The sequence below is a fragment of the Salmo salar genome, chromosome 26 (assembly GCF_965601325.2).
Source record: "Salmo salar chromosome 26, fSalSal1, whole genome shotgun sequence".
Taxonomy (NCBI): domain Eukaryota; kingdom Metazoa; phylum Chordata; class Actinopteri; order Salmoniformes; family Salmonidae; genus Salmo; species Salmo salar.
In genome coordinates, this window is record NC_138316.1 from 56,260,899 (window position 1) to 56,280,204 (window position 19,306).

At 51.3% G+C, this 19,306-nt stretch overlaps 1 protein-coding gene across 2 annotated transcripts in view; it reads left to right on the forward strand.

Annotated features, from left to right (window-relative positions):
- The window catches only part of akap13a (A-kinase anchoring protein 13a), a 121,602-nt gene that overhangs the window by 28,150 nt on the left and 74,146 nt on the right, over positions 1-19,306 (forward strand). For both annotated transcript variants that reach the window (XM_045708528.2, XM_045708529.2), the window contains exon 9: positions 4,191-4,316. In XM_045708528.2, coding sequence (XP_045564484.2) covers positions 4,191-4,316 — 126 coding nt within the window. The remainder of the gene's footprint in view (positions 1-4,190; positions 4,317-19,306) is intronic.

Consider the following 19,306-nt stretch of genomic DNA (forward strand, 5'->3'; position numbering starts at 1 on the left):
GGTATAGAGGTATGGGACTGTAGGTGGAGGTATAGAGGTATGGGACTGTAGGTGGAGGTATAGAGGTATGGGACTGTAGGTGGAGGTATAGAGGAATGTGACTAGGTGGAGGTATAGAGGTATGGGACTGTAGGTGGAGGTATAGAGGTATGGGACTGTAGGTGGAGGTATAGAGGTATGGGACTGTAGGTGGAGGTATGGGACTGTAGGTGGAGGTATAGAGGTATGGGACTGTAGGTGGAGGTATAGAGCTATGGGACTGTAGGTGGAGGTATAGAGGTATGGGACTGTAGGTGGAGGTATAGAGGTATGGGACTGTAGGTGGAGGTATAGAGGTATGGGACTGTAGGTGGAGGTATGGGACTGTAGGTGGAGGTATAGAGGTATGGGACTGTAGGTGGAGGTATAGAGGTATGGGACTGTAGGTGGAGGTATTGAGGTATGGGACTGTAGGTGGAGGTATAGAGGTATGGGACTGTAGGTGGAGGTATGGGACTGTAGGTGGAGGTATGGGACTGTAGGTGGAGGTATAGAGGTATGGTACTGTAGGTGGAGGTATAGAGGTATGGGACTGTAGGTGGAGGTATAGAGGTATGGGACTGTAGGTGGAGGTATAGAGGAATGGGACTTTAGGTGGAGGTATAGAGGTATGGGACAGTAGGTGGAGGTATAGAGGTATGGGACTGTTGGTGGAGGTATGGGACTGTAGGTGGAGGTATAGAGGTATGGGACTGTAGGTGGAGGGATAGAGGTATGGGACTGTAGGTGGAGGTATGGGACTGTAGGTGGAGGTATAGAGGTATGGGACTGTAGGTGGAGGTATAGAGGTATGGGACTGTAGGTGGAGGTATGGGACTGTAGGTGGAGGTATAGAGGTTTGGGACTGTAGGTGGAGGTATAGAGGTATGGGACTGTAGGTGGAGGTATGGAGGTATGGGACTGCAGGTGGAGGTATAGAGGTATGGGACTGTAGGTGGAGGTATAGAGGTATGGGACTGTAGGTGGAGGTATGGGACTGTAGGTGGAGGTATAGAGGTATGGGACTGTAGGTGGAGGTATAGAGGTATGGGACTGTAGGTGGAGGTATAGAGGTATGGGACTGTAGGTGGAGGTATGGGACTGTAGGTGGAGGTATAGAGGTATGGGACTGTAGGTGGAGGTATAGAGGTATGGGACTGTAGGTGGAGGTATGGAGGTATGGGACTGCAGGTGGAGGTATAGAGGTATGGGACTGTAGGTGGAGGTATAGAGGTATGGGACTGTAGGTGGAGGTATGGGACTGTAGGTGGAGGTATAGAGGTATGGGACTGTAGGTGGAGGTATAGAGGTATGGGACTGTAGGTGGAGGTATAGAGGTATGGGACTGTAGGTGGAGGTATGGGACTGTAGGTGGAGGTATAGAGGTATGGGACTGTAGGTGGAGGTATAGAGGTATGGGACTGTAGGTGGAGGTATAGAGGAATGTGACTGTAGGTGGAGGTATAGAGGTATGGGACAGTAGGTGGAGGTATAGAGGTATGGGACTGTAGGTGGAGGTATAGAGGTATGGGACTGTAGGTGGAGGTATAGAGGTATGGGACTGTAGGTGGAGGTATGGGACTGTAGGTGGAGGTATAGAGGTATGGGAAAGTAGGTGGAGGTATAGAGGTATGGGACTGTAGGTGGAGGTATAGAGGTATGGGACTGTAGGTGGAGGTATAGAGGTATGGTACTGTAGGTGGAGGTATGGGACTGTAGGTCGAGGTATAGAGGTATGGGACTGTAGGTGGAGGTATAGAGGTATGGGACTGTAGGTGGAGGTATGGAGGTATGGGACTGCAGGTGGAGGTATAGAGGTATGGGACTGTAGGTGGAGGTATAGAGGTATGGGACTGTAGGTGGAGGTATGGGACTGTAGGTGGAGGTATAGAGGTATGGGACTGTAGGTGGAGGTATAGAGGTATGGGACTGTAGGTGGAGGTATGGGACTGTAGGTGGAGGTATAGAGGTATGGGACTGTAGGTGGAGGTATAGAGGTATGGGACTGTAGGTGGAGGTATAGAGGTATGGGACTGTAGGTGGAGGTATAGAGGTATGGGACTGTAGGTGGAGGTATAGAGGAATGTGACTAGGTGGAGGTATAGAGGTATGGGACTGTAGGTGGAGGTATAGAGGTATGGGACTGTAGGTGGAGGTATAGAGGTATGGGACTGTAGGTGGAGGTATGGGACTGTAGGTGGAGGTATAGAGGTATGGGACTGTAGGTGGAGGTATAGAGCTATGGGACTGTAGGTGGAGGTATAGAGGTATGGGACTGTAGGTGGAGGTATAGAGGTATGGGACTGTAGGTGGAGGTATAGAGGTATGGGACTGTAGGTGGAGGTATGGGACTGTAGGTGGAGGTATAGAGGTATGGGACTGTAGGTGGAGGTATAGAGGTATGGGACTGTAGGTGGAGGTATGGGACTGTAGGTGGAGGTATTGAGGTATGGGACTGTAGGTGGAGGTATAGAGGTATGGGACTGTAGGTGGAGGTATGGGACTGTAGGTGGAGGTATGGGACTGTAGGTGGAGGTATAGAGGTATGGTACTGTAGGTGGAGGTATAGAGGTATGGGACTGTAGGTGGAGGTATAGAGGTATGGGACTGTAGGTGGAGGTATAGAGGAATGTGACTTTAGGTGGAGGTATAGAGGTATGGGACAGTAGGTGGAGGTATAGAGGTATGGGACTGTTGGTGGAGGTATAGAGGTATGGGACTGTAGGTGGAGGTATAGAGGTATGGGACTGTAGGTGGAGGGATAGAGGTATGGGACTGTAGGTGGAGGTATAGAGGTATGGGACTGCAGGTGGAGGTATAGAGGTATGGGACTGTAGGTGGAAGTATAGAGGTATGGGACTGTAGGTGGAGGTATAGAGGTATGGGACTGTAGGTGGAGGTATAGAGGTATGGGACTGTAGGTGGAGGTATAGAGGTATGGGACTGTAGGTGGAGGTATAGAGGTATGGGACTGTAGGTGGAGGTATAGAGGTATGGGACTGTAGGTGGAGTTATAGAGGTATGGGACTGTAGGTGGAGGTATGGGACTGTAGGTGGAGGTATAGAGGTATGGGACTGTAGGTGGAGGTATAGAGGTATGGGACTGTAGGTGGAGGTATAGAGGTATGGTACTGTAGGTGGAGGTATAGAGGTATGGGACTGTAGGTGGAGGTATAGAGGTATGGGACTATAGGTGGAGGTATAGAGGTATGGGACTGTAGGTGGAGGTATAGAGGTATGGGACTGTAGGTGGAGGTTTAGAGGTATGGGACTGTAGGTGGAGGTATAGAGGTATGGGACTGTAGGTGGAGGTATGGGACTGTAGGTGGAGGTATAGAGGTATGGGACTGTAGGTGGAGGTTTAGAGGTATGGGACTGTAGGTGGAGGTATAGAGGTATGGGACTGTAGGTGGAGGTATAGAGGTATGGGACTGTAGGTGGAGGTATAGAGGTATGGGACTGTAGGTGGAGGTATAGAGGTATGGGACAGTAGGTGGATGTATACAGGTATGTGACTGTAGGTGGAGGTAATGATGACGGAGGCAGAGAATATTGCCATTTACTGGAAATGTATTTCCTTCACTTGGTAATGTGAGGAAAAGGGGCTGGACGGAACCAAAGCATAGAAAGTTAAAGTGCCCCCTCTCCTACCTTAACTGCCTACCCACTACCTTCCTACTTTAGCACCACCTGGCGCAATAACAAACATACAGGAGTTGGTCCGCCCAGGTCTTACCTAGTCTACGTACGACAGTACGGGTATATGTATGTCCACAGGCCTCTGCCCTAAGCACTCCCAAGGAGCCTTCCCCCCAACATAAAGTGAACAATTTAAATACACCAAAAACACTAAGTCCTATCGCAAACACATACCTCTGCAGTACCGGCTACAAAATACTTTACAAAATACTTTACACCAACCCTACAACCAACACAAGACATCCAAGACTCTCTCTCTTCCTAACAAAGGTACTCTGGCATTTAAATCTGCAGGAGGAGTCGGTCATTGGAAACAGCTGTATCCCCTAACGAGAGGGTGGGGTCAGAGCTCCAATTAGCAATGGGGCTGACCAATCAGCTGCTTGGAATCCAGGGAAGCCATTTCCTGAAACACACAAACCCACAACACAGAAACCTGGGAAACGTAACACGTATCCTACCTGTTTTTCCAGTTCTCAGGGTCCAACGCAGAGATCATGAAGAGAGTTTACGGGAAGTTCTGCAGCCGCCACAACGAGGCCGTAAACATCTACAAGGAGCTGCACTCCAAAGACAAACGCTTCCAGGCCTTCATCAGGGTAAGCGCTTACCGTCCACTACTCATTTACAGCATCCGTTATCATTAGGGGCTGCAGGGTAGCCTAGTGGTTAGAGCGTTGGGTTAGTAACTGAAATGGTTGCAAGTTCGAATCCCCGAGCTGACAAGGTACAAATCTGTCGTTCTGCCCCCTGGACAAGGCAGTTGTTCTCCTGGCACCGTGGATGTGGATTAAGGCAGCCCCCCCCGCACCTCTCTGATTCAGAGGGGTTGGGTTAAATGCGGAAGACATATTTCAGTTGAAGGCATTCAGTTGTACAACTGACTAGGTATCCCCCCTTTCCCTTTCCAACTGACTAGGTATCCCCCCTTTCCCTGTATAACTGACTAGGTATCCCCCCTTTCCAACTGACTAGGTATCCCCCCTTTCCCTGTCCAACTGACTAGGTATCCCCCCTTTCCCTGTACAACTGACTAGGTATCCCCCCTTTCCCTGTCCAACTGACTAGGTATCCCCCCTTTCCAACTGACTAGGTATCCCCCCTTTCCCTGTCCAACTGACTAGGTATCCCCCCTTTCCCTGTCCAACTGACTAGGTATCCCCCTTTCCCTGTACAACTGACTAGGTATCCCCCTTTCCCTGTACAACTGACTAGGTATCCCCCTTTCCCTGTACAACTGACTAGGTATCCCCCCTTTCCCTGTACAACTGACTAGGTATCCCCCTTTCCCTGTACAACTGACTAGGTATCCCCCTTTCCCTGTACAACTGACTAGGTATCCCCCCTTTCCCTGTACAACTGACTAGGTATCCCCCCTTTCCCTGTACAACTGACTAGGTATCCCCCCTTTCCCTGTACAACTGACTAGGTATCCCCCTTTCCCTGTACAACTGACTAGGTATCCCTCTTTCCCTGTACAACTGACTAGGTATCCCCCCTTTCCCTGTACAACTGACTAGGTATCCCCCTTTCCAACTGACTAGGTATCCCCCCTTTCCAACTGACTAGGTATCCCCCCTTTCCAACTGACTAGGTATCCCCCCTTTACAACTGACTAGGTATCCCCCCTTTCCAACTGACTAGGTATCCCCCCTTTCCCTGTACAACTGACTAGGTATCCCCCCTTTCCCTGTACAACTGACTAGGTATCCCCCTTTCCAACTGACTAGGTATCCCCCTTTCCAACTGACTAGGTATCCCCCCTTTCCAACTGACTAGGTATCCCCCTTTCCAACTGACTAGGTATCCCCCCTTTCCAACTGACTAGGTATCCCCCTTTTCCAACTGACTAGGTATCCCCCCTTTCCCTTTCCAACTGACTAGGTATCCCCCCTTTACAACTGACTAGGTATCCCCCCTTTACAACTGACTAGGTATCCCCCCTTTCCCTTTACAACTGACTAGGTATCCCCCCTTTCCCTTTACAACTGACTAGGTATCCCCCCCTTTCCAACTGACTAGGTATCCCCCCCTTTCCAACTGACTAGGTATCCCCCCTTTCCAACTGACTAGGTATCCCCCTTTCCAACTGACTAGGTATCCCCCCTTTCCAACTGACTAGGTATCCCGCCCTTTCCAACTGACTAGGTATCCCCCCCTTTCCAACTGACTAGGTATCCCCCTTTCCCTGTCCAACTGACTAGGTATCCCCCCTTTCCCTGTCCAACTGACTAGGTACCCCCCTTTCCCTGTCCAACTGACTAGGTATCCCCCCTTTCCCTGTCCAACTGACTAGGTATCCCCCCTTTCCCTGTCCAACTGACTAGGTATCCCCCCTTTCCCTGTCCAACTGACTAGGTATCCCCCCTTTCCAACTGACTTGGTATCCCCCTTTCCAACTGACTAGGTATCCCCCCTTTCCAACTGACTAGGTATCCCCCCTTTCCAACTGACTAGGTATCCCCCTTTCCAACTGACTAGTTATCCCCCTTTACAACTGACTAGGTATCCCCCATTCCAACTGACTAGGTATCCCCCCTTTCCCTTTCCAACTGACTAGGTATCCTCCCTTTCCAACTGACTAGTTATCCTCCCTTTCCAACTGACTAGGTATCCCCCCTTTCCCTTTCCAACTGACTAGGTATCCTCCCTTTCCAACTGACTAGGTATCCCCCCTTTCCCTGTCCAACTGACTAGGTATCCCCCAATTCCCTGTCCAACTGACTAGCTATCCCCCCTTTCCAACTGACTTGGTATCCCCCTTTCCAACTGACTAGGTATCCCCCCTTTCCAACTGACTAGGTATCCCCCTTTCCAACTGACTAGGTATCCCCCCTTTCCCTGTCCAACTGACTAGGTACCCCCCTTTCCCTGTCCAACTGACTAGGTATCCCCCCTTTCCCTGTCCAACTGACTAGGTATCCCCCCTTTCCCTGTCCATCTGACTAGGTATCCCCCCTTTCCCTGTCCAACTGACTAGGTATCCCCCTTTCCCTGTCCAACTGACTAGGTATCCCCCCTTTCCAACTGACTAGGTATCCCCCCTTTCCAACTGACTAGGTATCCCCCCTTTCCAACTGACTAGGTATCCCCCTTTCCCTTTCCAACTGACTAGGTATCCCCCCTTTCCAACTGACTAGGTATCCCCCCTTTCCAACTGACTAGGTATCCCCCTTTCCAACTGACTAGGTATCCCCCTTTCCCTGTCCAACTGACTAGGTATCCCCCCTTTCCAACTGACTTGGTATCCCCCTTTCCAACTGACTAGGTATCCCCCCTTTCCAACTGACTAGGTATCCCCCCTTTCCAACTAACTAGGTATTCCCCCTTTCCATCTGACTAGGTATCCCCCTTTCCAACTGACTAGTTATCCCCCTTTACAACTGACTAGTTATCCCCCTTTACAACTGACTAGGTATCCCCCTTTCCAACTGACTAGGTATCCCCCCTTTCCCTTTCCAACTGACTAGGTATCCCTCCCTTTCCAACTGACTAGGTATCCCCCCTTTCCCTGTCCAACTGACTAGGTATCCCCCCTTTCCCTGTCCAACTGACTAGGTATCCCCCCTTTCCAACTGACTAGGTATCCCCCCTTTCCAACTGACTAGGTATCCCCCTTTCCAACTGACTAGGTATCCCCCTTTCCAACTGACTAGGTATCCCCCCTTTCCAACTGACTAGGTATCCCCCCTTTCCAACTGACTAGGTATCCCCCTTTCCAACTGACTAGGTATCCCCCTTTCCAACTGACTAGGTATCCCCCTTTCCAACTGACTAGGTATCCCCCTTTCCAACTGACTAGGTATCCCCCTTTACAACTGACTAGGTATCCCCCTTTCCAACTGACTAGGTATCCCCCCTTTCCCTTTCCAACTGACTAGGTATCCCCCCTTTCCAACTGACTAGGTATCCCCCTTTCCAACTGACTAGGTATCCCCCTTTACAACTGACTAGGTATCCCCCTTTCCAACTGACTAGGTATCCCCCCTTTCCCTTTCCAACTGACTAGGTATCCCCCCTTTCCAACTGACTAGGTATCCCCCTTTCCAACTGACTAGGTATCCCCCCTTTCCCTTTCCAACTGACTAGGTATCCCCCCTTTCCAACTGACTAGGTATCCCCCTTTCCAACTGACTAGGTATCCCCCCTTTCCCTGTCCAACTGACTAGGTATCCCCCCTTTCCAACTGACTAGGTATCCCCCCTTTCCAACTGACTAGGTATCCCCCCTTTCCAACTGACTAGGTATCCCCCTTTCCAACTGACTAGGTATCCCCCCCTTTCCAACTGACTAGGTATCCCCCCTTTCCCTTTTCAACTGACTAGGTATCCCCCCTTTCCAACTGACTAGGTATCCCCCTTTCCCTGTCCAACTGACTAGGTATCCCCCTTTCCCTGTCCAACTGACTAGGTATCCCCCCTTTCCCTGTCCAACTGACTAGGTACCCCCCTTTCCCTGTCCAACTGACTAGGTATCCCCCCTTTCCCTGTCCAACTGACTAGGTATCCCCCCTTTCCAACTGACTAGGTATCCCCCTTTCCAACTGACTAGGTATCCCCCCTTTCCAACTGACTAGGTCTCCCCCCTTTCCAACTGACTAGGTATCCCCGATTTCGAACTGACTAGTTATCCCCCTTTACAACTGACGAGGTATCCCCCTTTCCCTTTCCAACTGACTAGGTATCCCCCCTTTCCCTTTCCAACTGACTAGGTATCCCGCCATTCCAACTGACTAGGTATCCCCCCTTTCCAACTGACTAGGTATCCCCCCTTTCCAACTGACTAGGTATCCCCCCTTTCCAACTGACTAGGTATCCCCCCTTTCCAACTGACTAGGTATCCCCCCTTTCCAACTGACTAGGTATCCCCCCTTTCCAACTGAATAGGTATCCCCCTTTCCAACTGACTAGATATCCCCCCTTTCCAACTGACTAGGTATCCCCCGTTTCCAACTGACTAGGTATCCCCCCCTTTCCAACTGACTAGGTATCCCCCCTTTCCAACTGACTAGGTATCCCCCCTTTCCAACTGACTAGTTATCCCCCTTTACAACTGACGAGGTATCCCCCTTTCCCTTTCCAACTGACTAGGTATCCCCCCTTTCCCTTTCCAACTGACTAGGTATCCCGCCTTTCCAACTGACTAGGTATCCCCCCTTTCCAACTGACTAGGTATCCCCCCTTTCCAACTGACTAGGTATCCCCCCTTTCCAACTGACTAGGTATCCCCCCTTTCCAACTGACTAGGTATCCCCCCTTTCCAACTGAATAGGTATCCCCCTTTCCAACTGACTAGGTATCCCCCCTTTCCAACTGACTAGGTATCCCCCCTTTACAACTGACTAGGTATCCCCCCCTTTCCAACTGACTAGGTATCCCCCTTTCCCTGTCCAACTGACTAGGTATCCCCCTTTCCCTGTCCAACTGACTAGGTATCCCCCCTTTCCCTGTCCAACTGACTAGGTACCCCCCTTTCCCTGTCCAACTGACTAGGTATCCCCCCTTTCCCTGTCCAACTGACTAGGTATCCCCCCTTTCCAACTGACTAGGTATCCCCCTTTCCAACTGACTAGGTCTCCCCCCTTTCCAACTGACTAGGTCTCCCCCCTTTCCAACTGACTAGGTATCCCCCTTTCCAACTGACTAGGTATCCCCCCTTTCCAACTGACTAGTTATCCCCCTTTACAACTGACGAGGTATCCCCCTTTCCCTTTCCAACTGACTAGGTATCCCCCCTCTCCCTTTCCAACTGACTAGGTATCCCGCCATTCCAACTGACTAGGTATCCCCCCTTTCCAACTGACTAGGTATCCCCCCTTTCCAACTGACTAGGTATCCCCCCTTTCCAACTGACTAGGTATCCCCCCTTTCCAACTGACTAGGTATCCCCCCCTTTCCAACTGAATAGGTATCCCCCTTTCCAACTGACTAGATATCCCCCCTTTCCAACTGACTAGGTATCCCCCGTTTCCAAATGACTAGGTATCCCCCCTTTCCAACTGACTAGGTATCCCCCCTTTCCAACTGACTAGGTATCCCCCCTTTCCAACTGACTAGGTATCCCCCCTTTCCAACTGACTAGGTATCCCCCTTTCCAACTGACTAGTTATCCCCCTTTACAACTGACTAGGTATCCCCCATTCCAACTGACTAGGTATCCCCCCTTTCCCTTTCCAACTGACTAGGTATCCTCCCTTTCCAACTGACTAGGTATCCTCCCTTTCCAACTGACTAGGTATCCCCCCTTTCCCTTTCCAACTGACTAGGTATCCTCCCTTTCCAACTGACTAGGTATCCCCCCTTTCCCTGTCCAACTGACTAGGTATCCCCCAATTCCCTGTCCAACTGACTAGCTATCCCCCCTTTCCAACTGACTAGCTATCCCCCCTTTCCAACTGACTTGGTATCCCCCCTTTCCAACTGACTAGGTATCCCCCCTTTCCCTGTCCAACTGACTAGGTACACCCCTTTCCCTGTCCAACTGACTAGGTATCCCCCCTTTCCCTGTCCAACTGACTAGGTATCCCCCCTTTCCCTGTCCATCTGACTAGGTATCCCCCCTTTCCCTGTCCAACTGACTAGGTATCCCCCCTTTCCAACTGACTAGGTATCCCCCCTTTCCAACTGACTAGGTATCCCCCCTTTCCAACTGACTAGGTATCCCCCCTTTCCAACTGACTAGGTATCCCCCTTTCCAACTGACTAGGTATCCCCCCTTTCCAACTGACTAGGTATCCCCCTTTCCAACTGACTAGGTATCCCCCTTTCCCCGTCCAACTGACTAGGTATCCCCCCTTTCCCTGTCCAACTGACTAGGTATCCCCCCCTTTCCAACTGACTTGGTATCCCCCTTTCCAACTGACTAGGTATCCCCCCTTTCCAACTGACTAGGTATCCCCCCTTTCCAACTAACTAGGTATCCCCCCTTTCCAACTGACTAGGTATCCCCCTTTCCAACTGACTAGTTATCCCCCTTTACAACTGACTAGTTATCCCCCTTTCCAACTGACTAGGTATCCCCCCTTTCCCTTTCCAACTGACTAGGTATCCTCCCTGTCCAACTGACTAGGTATCCCCCCTTTCCCTGTCCAACTGACTAGGTATCCCCCCTTTCCAACTGACTAGGTATCCCCCTTTCCAACTGACTAGGTATCCCCCTTTCCAACTGACTAGGTATCCCCCCTTTCCAACTGACTAGGTATCCCCCTTTCCAACTGACTAGGTATCCCCCTTTCCAACTGACTAGGTATCCCCCTTTCCAACTGACTAGGTATCCCCCCTTTCCCTTTCCAACTGACTAGGTATCCCCCCTTTCCAACTGACTAGGTATCCCCCTTTCCAACTGACTAGGTATCCCCCTTTACAACTGACTAGGTATCCCCCTTTCCAACTGACTAGGTATCCCCCCTTTCCCTTTCCAACTGACTAGGTATCCCCCCTTTCCAACTGACTAGGTATCCCCCTTTCCAACTGACTAGGTATCCCCCCTTTCCCTTTCCAACTGACTAGGTATCCCCCCTTTCCAACTGACTAGGTATCCCCCTTTCCAACTGACTAGGTATCCCCCCTTTCCCTGTCCAACTGACTAGGTATCCCCCCTTTCCAACTGACTAGGTATCCCCCCTTTCCAACTGACTAGGTATCCCCCCTTTCCAACTGACTAGGTATCCCCCCTTTCCAACTGACTAGGTATCCCCCTTTCCAACTGACTAGGTATCCCCCCCTTTCCAACTGACTAGGTATCCCCCCCTTTCCAACAGACTAGGTATCCCCCCCTTTCCAACTGACTAGGTATCCCCCCCCTTTCCAACTGACTAGGTATCCCCCCTTTCCCTTTTCAACTGACTAGGTATCCCCCCTTTTCAACTGACTAGGTATCCCCCCCCTTTCCAACTGACTAGGTATCCCCCTTTCCCTGTCCAACTGACTAGGTATCCCCCTTTCCCTGTCCAACTGACTAGGTATCCCCCCTTTCCCTGTCCAACTGACTAGGTACCCCCCTTTCCCTGTCCAACTGACTAGGTATCCCCCCTTTCCCTGTCCAACTGACTAGGTATCCCCCCTTTCCAACTGACTAGGTATCCCCCTTTCCAACTGACTAGGTATCCCCCTTTCCAACTGACTAGGTATCCCCCTTTCCAACTGACTAGGTATCCCCCCTTTCCAACTGACTAGTTATCCCCCTTTACAACTGACGAGGTATCCCCCTTTCCCTTTCCAACTGACTAGGTATCCCCCCTTTCCCTGTCCAACTGACTAGGTATCCCCCCTTTCCAACTGACTAGGTATCCCCCTTTCCAACTGACTAGGTATCCCCCCTTTCCAACTGACTAGGTCTCCCCCCTTTCCAACTGACTAGGTATCCCCCTTTCCAACTGACTAGGTATCCCCCCTTTCCAACTGACTAGTTATCCCCCTTTACAACTGACGAGGTATCCCCCTTTCCCTTTCCAACTGACTAGGTATCCCCCCTCTCCCTTTCCAACTGACTAGGTATCCCGCCATTCCAACTGACTAGGTATCCCCCCTTTCCAACTGACTAGGTATCCCCCCTTTCCAACTGACTAGGTATCCCCCCTTTCCAACTGACTAGGTATCCCCCCTTTCCAACTGACTAGGTATCCCCCCCTTTCCAACTGAATAGGTATCCCCCCCTTTCCAACTGACTAGATATCCCCCCTTTCCAACTGACTAGGTATCCCCCGTTTCCAAATGACTAGGTATCCCCCCTTTCCAACTGACTAGGTATCCCCCCTTTCCAACTGACTAGGTATCCCCCCTTTCCAACTGACTAGGTATCCCCCTTTCCAACTGACTAGTTATCCCCCTTTACAACTGACTAGGTATCCCCCATTCCAACTGACTAGGTATCCCCCCTTTCCCTTTCCAACTGACTAGGTATCCTCCCTTTCCAACTGACTAGGTATCCTCCCTTTCCAACTGACTAGGTATCCCCCCTTTCCCTTTCCAACTGACTAGGTATCCTCCCTTTCCAACTGACTAGGTATCCCCCCTTTCCCTGTCCAACTGACTAGGTATCCCCCAATTCCCTGTCCAACTGACTAGCTATCCCCCCTTTCCAACTGACTTGGTATCCCCCTTTCCAACTGACTAGGTATCCCCCCTTTCCAACTGACTAGGTATCCCCCTTTCCAACTGACTAGGTATCCCCCCTTTCCAACTGACTAGGTACACCCCTTTCCCTGTCCAACTGACTAGGTATCCCCCCTTTCCCTGTCCAACTGACTAGGTATCCCCCCTTTCCCTGTCCATCTGACTAGGTATCCCCCCTTTCCCTGTCCAACTGACTAGGTATCCCCCCTTTCCCTGTCCAACTGACTAGGTATCCCCCCTTTCCAACTGACTAGGTATCCCCCCTTTCCAACTGACTAGGTATCCCCCCTTTCCAACTGACTAGGTATCCCCCCTTTCCAACTGACTAGGTATCCCCCTTTCCAACTGACTAGGTATCCCCCCTTTCCAACTGACTAGGTATCCCCCTTTCCAACTGACTAGGTATCCCCCTTTCCCCGTCCAACTGACTAGGTATCCCCCCTTTCCCTGTCCAACTGACTAGGTATCCCCCCCTTTCCAACTGACTTGGTATCCCCCTTTCCAACTGACTAGGTATCCCCCCTTTCCAACTGACTAGGTATCCCCCCTTTCCAACTAACTAGGTATCCCCCCTTTCCAACTGACTAGGTATCCCCCTTTCCAACTGACTAGTTATCCCCCTTTACAACTGACTAGTTATCCCCCTTTACAACTGACTAGGTATCCCCCTTTCCAACTGACTAGGTATCCCCCCTTTCCCTTTCCAACTGACTAGGTATCCTCCCTTTCCAACTGACTAGGTATCCTCCCTTTCCAACTGACTAGGTATCCCCCCTTTCCCTGTCCAACTGACTAGGTATCCCCCCTTTCCCTGTCCAACTGACTAGGTATCCCCCCTTTCCAACTGACTAGGTATCCCCCTTTCCAACTGACTAGGTATCCCCCTTTCCAACTGACTAGGTATCCCCCCTTTCCAACTGACTAGGTATCCCCCTTTCCAACTGACTAGGTATCCCCCTTTCCAACTGACTAGGTATCCCCCTTTCCAACTGACTAGGTATCCCCCTTTACAACTGACTAGGTATCCCCCTTTACAACTGACTAGGTATCCCCCCTTTCCCTTTCCAACTGACTAGGTATCCCCCCTTTCCCTTTCCAACTGACTAGGTATCCCCCCTTTCCAACTGACTAGGTATCCCCCTTTACAACTGACTAGGTATCCCCCTTTCCAACTGACTAGGTATCCCCCCTTTCCCTTTCCAACTGACTAGGTATCCCCCCTTTCCAACTGACTAGGTATCCCCCTTTCCAACTGACTAGGTATCCCCCCTTTCCAACTGACTAGGTATCCCCCTTTCCAACTGACTAGGTATCCCCCCTTTCCCTGTCCAACTGACTAGGTATCCCCCCTTTCCAACTGACTAGGTATCCCCCCTTTCCAACTGACTAGGTATCCCCCCTTTCCAACTGACTAGGTATCCCCCCTTTCCAACTGACTAGGTATCCCCCTTTCCAACTGACTAGGTATCCCCCCCTTTCCAACTGACTAGGTATCCCCCCCTTTCCAACAGACTAGGTATCCCCCCCTTTCCAACAGACTAGGTATCCCCCCCTTTCCAACTGACTAGGTATCCCCCCTTTCCCTTTTCAACTGACTAGGTATCCCCCCTTTTCAACTGACTAGGTATCCCCCCTTTCCAACTGACTAGGTATCCCCCCCCTTTCCAACTGACTAGGTATCCCCCTTTCCCTGTCCAACTGACTAGGTATCCCCCCTTTCCCTGTCCAACTGACTAGGTATCCCCCCTTTCCCTGTCCAACTGACTAGGTACCCCCCTTTCCCTGTCCAACTGACTAGGTATCCCCCCTTTCCCTTTCCAACTGACTAGGTATCCCCCTTTCCAACTGACTAGGTATCCCCCTTTCCAACTGACTAGGTATCCCCCTTTCCAACTGACTAGGTATCCCCCCTTTCCAACTGACTAGGTCTCCCCCCTTTCCAACTGACTAGGTATCCCCCCTTTCCAACTGACTAGTTATCCCCCTTTACAACTGACGAGGTATCCCCCTTTCCCTTTCCAACTGACTAGGTATCCCCCCTTTCCCTTTCCAACTGACTAGGTATCCCGCCTTTCCAACTGACTAGGTATCCCCCCTTTCCAACTGACTAGGTATCCCCCCTTTCCAACTGACTAGGTATCCCCCCTTTCCAACTGACTAGGTATCCCCCCTTTCCAACTGAATAGGTATCCCCCTTTCCAACTGAATAGGTATCCCCCCTTTCCAACTGACTAGGTATCCCCCCTTTCCAACTGACTAGGTATCCCCCCTTTACAACTGACTAGGTATCCCCCCTTTACAACTGACTAGGTATCCCCCTTTCCCTGTCCAACTGACTAGGTATCCCCCTTTCCCTGTCCAACTGACTAGGTATCCCCCCTTTCCCTGTCCAACTGACTAGGTACCCCCCTTTCCCTGTCCAACTGACTAGGTATCCCCCCTTTCCCTGTCCAACTGACTAGGTATCCCCCCTTTCCAACTGACTAGGTCTCCCCCCTTTCCAACTGACTAGGTATCCCCCCTTTCCAACTGACTAGTTATCCCCCTTTACAACTGACGAGGTATCCCCCTTTCCCTTTCCAACTGACTAGGTATCCCCCCTTTCCCTTTCCAACTGACTAGGTATCCCGCCATTCCAACTGACTAGGTATCCCCCCTTTCCAACTGACTAGGTATCCCCCCTTTCCAACTGAATAGGTATCCCCCTTTCCAACTGAATAGATATCCCCCCTTTCCAACTGACTAGGTATCCCCCGTTTCCAACTGACTAGGTATCCCCCCCTTTCCAACTGACTAGGTATCCCCCCCTTTCCAACTGACTAGGTATCCCCCCCTTTCCAACTGACTAGGTATCCCCCCTTTCCAACTGACTAGGTATCCCCCCTTTCCAACTGACTAGGTATCCCCCCTTTCCAACTGACTAGGTATCCCCCCTTTCCAACTGACTAGGTATCCCCCTTTCCCTGTCCAACTGACTAGGTATCCCCCCTTTCCCTGTCCAACTGACTAGGTACCCCCCTTTCCCTGTCCAACTGACTAGGTATCCCCCCTTTCCCTGTCCAACTGACTAGGTATCCCCCCTTTCCAACTGACTAGGTATCCCCCTTTCCAACTGACTAGGTATCCCCCCTTTCCAACTGACTAGGTATCCCCCTTTCCAACTGACTAGGTATCCCCCCTTTCCAACTGACTAGTTATCCCCCTTTACAACTGACGAGGTATCCCCCTTTCCCTTTACAACTGACGAGGTATCCCCCTTTCCCTTTCCAACTGACTAGGTATCCCCCCTCTCCCTTTCCAACTGACTAGGTATCCCGCCATTCCAACTGACTAGGTATCCCCCCTTTCCAACTGACTAGGTATCCCCCCTTTCCAACTGACTAGGTATCCCCCCTTTCCAACTGACTAGGTATCCCCCCTTTCCAACTGACTAGGTATCCCCCCCTTTCCAACTGAATAGGTATCCCCCTTTCCAACTGACTAGATATCCCCCCTTTCCAACTGACTAGGTATCCCCCGTTTCCAAATGACTAGGTATCCCCCCTTTCCAACTGACTAGGTATCCCCCCCTTTCCAACTGACTAGGTATCCCCCCTTTCCAACTGACTAGGTATCCCCCCTTTCCAACTGACTAGGTATCCCCCCCTTTCCAACTGACTAGGTATCCCCCTTTCCCTGTCCAACTGACTAGGTATCCCCCCTTTCCCTGTCCAACTGACTAGGTATCCCCCCTTTCCCTGTCCAACTGACTAGGTATCCCCCCTTTCCCTGTCCAACTGACTAGGTATCCCCCCTTTCCCTGTCCAACTGACTAGGTATCCCCCTTTTCCCTGTCCAACTGACTAGGTATCCCCATTTCCCTGTCCAACTGACTAGGTATCCCCCTTTCCCTGTCCAACTGACTAGGTACCCCCCTTTCCCTTTCCAACTGACTAGGTATCCCCCCTTTCCCTTTCCAACTGACTAGGTATCCCCCCTTTCCCTGTCCAACTGACTAGGTATCCCCCCTTTCCAACTGACTATGTATCCCCCCTTTCCAACTGACTTGGTATCCCCTTTTCCAACTGACTAGGTATCCCCCCTTTCCAACTGACTAGGTATCCCCCTTTCCAACTGACTAGGTATCCCCCCTTTTCCCTGTAAAACTGACTAGGTATCCCCCCTTATCCTGTCCAACTGACTAGGTACCCCCCTTTCCCTGTCCAACTGACTAGGTATCCCCCCTTTCCCTGTCCAACTGACTAGGTATCCCCCCTTTCCCTGTCCAACTGACTAGGTATCCCCCTTTTCCCTGTCCAACTGACTAGGTACCCCCCTTTCCCTGTCCAACTGACTAGGTACCCCCCTTTCCCTGTCCAACTGACTAGGTATCCCCCCTTTCCCTGTCCAACTGACTAGGTATCCCCCCTTTCCAACTGACTTGGTATCCCCCTTTCCAACTGACTTGTTATCCCCCTTTCCAACTGACTATGTATCCTCCTTTCCAACTGACTAGGTACCCCCCTTTCCCTGTCCAACTGACTAGGTATCCCCCCTTTCCCTGTCCAACTGACTAGGTATCCCCCCTTTCCAACTGACTAGGTATCCCCCTTTCCAACTCACTAGGTATCCCCCCCTGTCCAACTGACTAGGTATCCCCCCCTGTCCAACTGACTAGGTATCCCCCCTTTCCCTGTCCAACTGACTAGGTATCGCCCCTTTCCCTTTCCAACTGACTAGGTATCCCCCCCTTTCCAACTGACTAGGTATCCCCCCCTTTCCAACTGACTAGGTATCCCCCCTTTCCCTTTCCAACTGAATAGGTATCCCCCCCTTTCCAACTGACTAGGTATCCCCCCTTTCCCTGTCCAACTGACTAGGTATCCCCCCTTTCCAACTGACTAGGTATCCCCCCTTTCCAACTGACTAGGTATCCCCCCTTTCCCTTTACAACTGACTAGGTATCCCCCCTTTCCCTTTACAACTGACTAGGTATCCCCCCTTTCCCCCAACTGACTAGGTATCCCCCCTTTCCCCCAACTGACTAGGTATCCCCCCTTTCCCCCAACTGACTAGGTATCCCCCCTTTCCCCCAACTGACTAGGTATCCCCCCTTTCCCCCAACTGACTAGGTATCCCCCCTTTCCCCCAACTGACTAGGTATCCCCCCTTTCCCCCAACTGACTAGGTACCCCCCTTTCCCCCAACTAACTAGGTATCCCCCCTTTCCCTGTCCAACTGACTAGGTATCCCCCCTTTCCAACTGACTAGGTATCCCCCTTTCCAACTCACTAGGTATCCCCCCCTGTCCAACTGACTAGGTATCCCCCCCTGTCCAACTGACTAGGTATCCCCCCTTTCCCTGTCCAACTGACTAGGTATCGCCCCTTTCCCTTTCCAACTGACTAGGTATCCCCCCCTTTCCAACTGACTAGGTATCCCCCCTTTCCCTTTCCAACTGAATAGGTATCCCCCCCTTTCCAACTGACTAGGTATCCCCCCTTTCCCTGTCCAACTGACTAGGTATCCCCCCTTTCCCCCAACTGACTAGGTACCCCCCTTTCCCCCAACTGACTAGGTACCCCCCTTTCCCCCAACTGACTAGGTATCCCCCCTTTCCCTGTCCAACTGACTAGGTATCCCCCCTTTCCAACTGACTAGGTATCCCCCTTTCCAACTCACTAGGTATCCCCCCCTGTCCAACTGACTAGGTATCCCCCCCTGTCCAACTGACTAGGTATCCCCCCTTTCCCTGTCCAACTGACTAGGTATCGCCCCTTTCCCTTTCCAACTGACTAGGTATCCCCCCCTTTCCAACTGACTAGGTATCCCCCCTTTCCCTTTCCAACTGAATAGGTATCCCCCCCTTTCCAACTGACTAGGTATCCCCCCTTTCCCTGTCCAACTGACTAGGTATCCCCCCTTTCCAACTGACTAGGTATCCCCCCTTTCCAACTGACTAGGTATCCCCCCCTTTCCAACTGACTAGGTATCCCCCCTTTCCAACTGAATAGGTATCCCCCTTTCCAACTGACTAGATATCACCCCTTTCCAACTGACTAGGTATCCCCCGTTTCCAACTGACTAGGTATCCCCCCCTTTCCAACTGACTAGGTATCCCTCCTTTCCAACTGACTAGGTATCCCCCCTTTCCAACTGACTAGTTATCCCCCTTTACAACTGACGAGGTATCCCCCTTTCCCTTTCCAACTGACTAGGTATCCCCCCTTTCCCTTTCCAACTGACTAGGTATCCCGCCTTTCCAACTGACTAGGTATCCCCCCTTTCCAACTGACTAGGTATCCCCCCTTTCCAACTGACTAGGTATCCCCCCTTTCCAACTGACTAGGTATCCCCCCTTTCCAACTGAATAGGTATCCCCCTTTCCAACTGACTAGGTATCCCCCCTTTCCAACTGACTAGGTATCCCCCCTTTACAACTGACTAGGTATCCCCCCCTTTCCAACTGACTAGGTATCCCCCTTTCCCTGTCCAAC